Consider the following 4,904-nt stretch of genomic DNA (forward strand, 5'->3'; position numbering starts at 1 on the left):
CCATGGGGCGTATCCGGCCGTTCAGATGGTTAAATCCAGTCGTGAATAGAAAAACATTTAAGGATGTCGAGGAAAAAAAAGGTAAGTTTCTTGCCCAGTCCTGATGTGAGTTATGGTTCTTTAAAGAAATGGCCACAATGCACAATTAAATATAAATAAATAAAGCTACAGATAACAAGTGACCAACAATGGGTTATTTTGCTATTATGTTACTGGTCCAGTCCACTTAAGATCAGACGGGTTGAATGTGGCCCCTGAACCAAAATGAGTTTGACACCCCTACATTAAACAGGGCCAAACTGTTTCTCTTTGGGTACCCATCCATTATAGGTCCATAGAAAAATGGAACAAGACGGTTGATTGGGAGTAAGTAATGACGACATTAGAAAGCACCAATATAGCGCTTGGCTAGATTTTCCAACATTTTTTTCTTCATGGGGGTATTCTATGGAGCTATTTTGGGGCCATGCATATTTAAAACCCAAATAAAATATTTTGAAAAAACATTGATGTTTGAAAAAAAATAGTAATAGTAAAAAACTTTTTACTATTCTAAAATAAACTTGATTATTTTCTGCTACAAATGTTCCTTTTATTTGGTTTCAAACATCAAACTTTCAATTTCAAAACTTCTTTTTCATTTTTTTTTTTTTTTTTACTTTCAACTCTTCTCGGGACAGGGCTAACATGACGGACCAATCAAAATTGATGAGGGTGGTAACTTCCGTCCAGGTGCATTCACTGACCCCTAGAACTGTGATTGTTTGTGAACAATTAGTTTTCATGACACCTGCACTCTTCATGAGATGAAGCCTCTCCTGTCTACATCTCTATATGGGCCCAGACAACGCAACAACCCACAGCACCTGAATGGGTTAACCCAACATACGGGTGGATGCGTCTAAGGCATTAGCAAGTTGAGAGTTTTTTGTTTGACTGACACAAACGGTATTGTCTTCCGAAGGTGACAGTGACCACAATTGGCTACGGAGACAAAGTGCCACAAACCTGGATTGGAAAAACCATCGCGTCCTGTTTCTCAGTGTTTGCCATCTCCTTCTTTGCCCTCCCCGCAGTAAGTCAATAAAAATAATGTTTAATGACTGTCAACTGGTAAAGGAACTGAGCAAGGTTTAATTATAAATTGTTATCTGTGCTTCTGCCACATGACTCCTAATATTTACACAAGGGAAAGAACTGCAGTTAATAAGTTGTAAAATGAAAGTACATAAAAAAGTGAAAGCTGCTTTACATTGGACACTTCACACTTCAATTTTAAAAAGTGACACATTGAAAAAAATGAATACCTTAATGTTTTGAAAGCCTTTTCAACCAAAGACAATGAATCAAAGCAAAAGACATAATTACTATGACAAAAAACGAGTAGAGCAAGCTAAAAACACACAACTGTCAGTCAGTAACACATGACAGTAACACTGTCAGGTAATGACAAGTTAACAGAACGAGTCAAACTAATTTAAATGCAATGCATGTTCACAGGTGTTGTTTCTCCCTACAGCTCATCAGTCACCATACCACAGACATGTCATTCTAGTCATTCTTGTACCTAAACATTTCCGTTTTTTCTCTGCAGTATAGAACACAAAAAGCGACACAGTTATTGACATTGTAAGGAGTTAAGAACATTTGAAAGTGTTGCAATTTATAAACCATAGTTTCCACACTATGGGGCACACCAGATAAAAAAGCACATCCTCAATGAATTATCTACTTTCAAAATTATGTTGTATATAAGATGCACTGAACTATAAGGCACATTAGGTGAGACAAGAGTCAAGATGAGAGTGAAAATAAGTCTGTCCGTCAGACTTCATTAACTGAATTCACAGTAGCTCAAGGACTTGTCCGTTGCAATGTTAGAAGCCTTAGCTATATTAAAATCCTTAGCCACGTTAGAAGCCTTACCCATGTTAAAAGCCTTAGCCATGTTTGAAGCTTAAGCCATGTTAAAGTGTTAGCAACGTTAGAAGCCTTACCCATGTTAGATGCCTTACCCATGTAAGATGCCTTAGCCATGCTAGAAGCCTTACCCATGTTAGATGCCTTAGCCATGTTTGAAGCTTAAGCCATGTTAAAGTCTTAGCAACGTTAGAAGCCTTACCCATGTTAGAAGCCTTACCTATGTTAGAAGCCTTAGCCATGTTAGATGCCTTAGCCATGCTAGAAGCCTTGGCAACTTTAGAAACCTTAGCCATGTTAGAAGCCTTAGCTACGTTAGAAACCTTACCCATGTTAGAAGTCTTAGCTAAGTTAGAAGTTTTAGCAACGTTAGAAGCCTTAACCACATTAGAAATATTAGCTGCATTGGCGTCTTCACAATACCTGTAGCCCCCAATGTTATTTGTAACACGTTAAAAAACAGACCGTTACCTTTAAGGCATATATTTACGTAACTACAATACTAACAAGGTGTTACCAACCTTTTTAGAATAAAAAAAAACACATTCCAAAATCGCTACATGTTAGCATTTTTACTATAACACCCCACTAAGCATCTTGAGGGTGCCATGTACCTTTTAAAATTTCTTTAACATTGGTAAGCACAACTAGAGTTATTCCATATATTTGCTTCCTCTGATCATAAGGTGCACCGTCAATTAATAGTATTTTTCTAAGTTTATTTCAAATATAAGTTGTAGCGAACTACAAGGCGCATTAAGCGAGTGAAACAAAAGTCAAAGATAAGTTTGTCAGTCAGACTTAACTTCGTTCACCACAACTTTAGAACTTGTTTATAACAGCCTAAACATTAGCCAGATGAGAAGTGTTGACCACGTTAGAAACTTCAGCCACGTTAGAAGCAAACAGCAATTTTAGAAATGTTATCCACATTAGAAGTGTCAGTGAGGTTTGAAGCATCAGCGACATTAAAATCCTTAGCCAGGTTAGACGTGATAGCCATGTTAGACACATTAGCATATTCACAGTACGTGTAACTTCTAACCTTTTTTTCAGCAAGTTAAAAAACAGATTGATAAAATAAACACTAAAACAAATGTTACTGTGACTATGCTAACATGATAGTGTTACCAACGTTGCTAGTAACCAGTGATAAAAACAGGCTCATAATGTGGAAATACTATACTGGTTTAGTTAAATGTTAGCAAAGCTATTAAGTTATAAATCTATACCGTAGGTTTATATTAGTGTTAAATATTAGGTTTAAATAGCTCCACAGTAATCAGTTTGTCTTCCACACTCCTGCATCTATCTGAACTAAGAAAAAACTATTCTGTTGTGTTGTTGACAGGGAATCTTAGGTTCAGGGTTTGCCCTGAAGGTGCAGCAGAAGCAAAGACAGAAACACTTCAACAGACAAATCCCTGCAGCTGCCTGCCTCATTCAGGTATTTGAAAACTCTTCTGAGAGAGAGCCTGACTAAAGCTTGGAGGGGGGAGTTGAAGTGTCTCAGAGTCTCACTCATATAAATGAGAGTGTGCTATCGTCGTTTTCTTTCTCCTGTGTGACATTCAGTATGACCTGTCCAGATCTTGATTTCTCATCTTTACACCCCCTTTCAGACAGCTTGGAGGTGCTTTGCAGTGGAGAACTTTGACTCTGCAACCTTCAAGATGTTTTTGCGAAAGAGGGCCCATGTCCCAGCCTCCTCTCCATCCAGTCCCAAGTCCAAAAAATCGGTTTGTGAACATTTTATAGATTTTAACTAGCTTATTTTTAATCTAAAAAACATGGTGGTCTAAGTGTCACTGCTATTATCCTGCTTTTTAAATAAACATTCTAATAACAAAGCTGCACTTTAACATGTCTGTGTGATAAGAGTATTGAATGGGATCTAAACAATTCAGAAAAATCTTGACCAGTGGAAAACTGAAAAAATGACAGGGAGAAAACTGGCAGCAGCACATGAAATATTTAATATTTTTTGCTGTTTGATTGTCAGACCGTGGCTTACCGAGTGCAAACATTTTCAAATGTTAATCATGCTTGAAAAGGTTTTCCTGGAAATATTGCTGAAGCTATAGAAATTTATACACACAACAATGTTGAATTTTATACAGTATAAAAGTGAATTTAATAGGTTATATTTCACATAGTTTCAAATAAATGTGCTGTATGTTTTAGTATACTGAAAAACAGTTTTTTTCACATGTTTGAAAGGGCAAACATTTCCTTTCTGAAGGACTAAGATGACAGAAAGGCCTTATTTCTGACGGGGTTAACTATGTTTTTTTTCCTGTTGTGTCACTTGAATGTCAGAAAAGCAAGTCTTACTGAGCCGCTCTGTTCTCATTTCTGGTGCAGGTGAAGACAAAGAGGAAGTTGAAGAGCATTGACAAGGACAATGGACCAGCTTCTCCCACAATGCCCGGCGTCACCCATGACCCTGTGTTTGACAGCGGGAGGGAGCTGAGTTCAGATGTTTACAGCAGTGTTGGCACAGGTATTCAATCAGAAAAAAAGCTCACAGACTCCTGGAGCAACAGATACAAAAGAAAAAAACCTGTAATTTGAATCTTTCTGTACTATCTTTTTTGGACTATAAATCGCTCCAGAAAGTAAGACAAAGATACCAAAAAACCGTAGTAAAGAGAAAAAACCTATACGTCATACTGGAGTATAAGTCACACTTTTGTGAGAAATGTATTTAACAAATTACCGCAACAAGAACGGACATTTCATCTTGAAAAGAAAATCATAATAACAGGATAAATAACATTAATAGACTGAAACTAACCCATAATAGAAGTTTCTAGAGTTAATAATTTAAAAATTAAAAATAGATCAAGTTAATTAATTTCAGAGATGTGTTCTGAATATATCTGTAAAATTCAAGCAACACAATAACATTTTTTTTAATTTAGTTGATTCTCTTGAGGTTATTTTTTCAGTTTTTATTGAGATCTAGAAGCATACTCATTTTT

General features: G+C 36.5%; 1 protein-coding gene across 2 annotated transcripts in view; it reads left to right on the top strand.

The window, feature by feature from the left end:
* LOC112161164 (potassium voltage-gated channel, KQT-like subfamily, member 1.1) overlaps positions 1 to 4,423 on the top strand; it is a gene marked incomplete at its 3' end in the record, with an annotated part of 58,030 nt that extends 53,607 nt beyond the window's left edge. For both annotated transcript variants that reach the window (XM_024296193.2, XM_024296194.2), the window contains 4 exon segments: positions 965 to 1,075; positions 3,272 to 3,367; positions 3,543 to 3,659; positions 4,285 to 4,423. In XM_024296193.2, the coding sequence (XP_024151961.2) occupies positions 965 to 1,075; positions 3,272 to 3,367; positions 3,543 to 3,659; positions 4,285 to 4,423 (463 nt within the window).
* Positions 4,424 to 4,904: the final 481 nt, after the last annotated feature.

Source organism: Oryzias melastigma, linkage group LG3 (assembly GCF_002922805.2).
Source record: "Oryzias melastigma strain HK-1 linkage group LG3, ASM292280v2, whole genome shotgun sequence".
Taxonomy (NCBI): domain Eukaryota; kingdom Metazoa; phylum Chordata; class Actinopteri; order Beloniformes; family Adrianichthyidae; genus Oryzias; species Oryzias melastigma.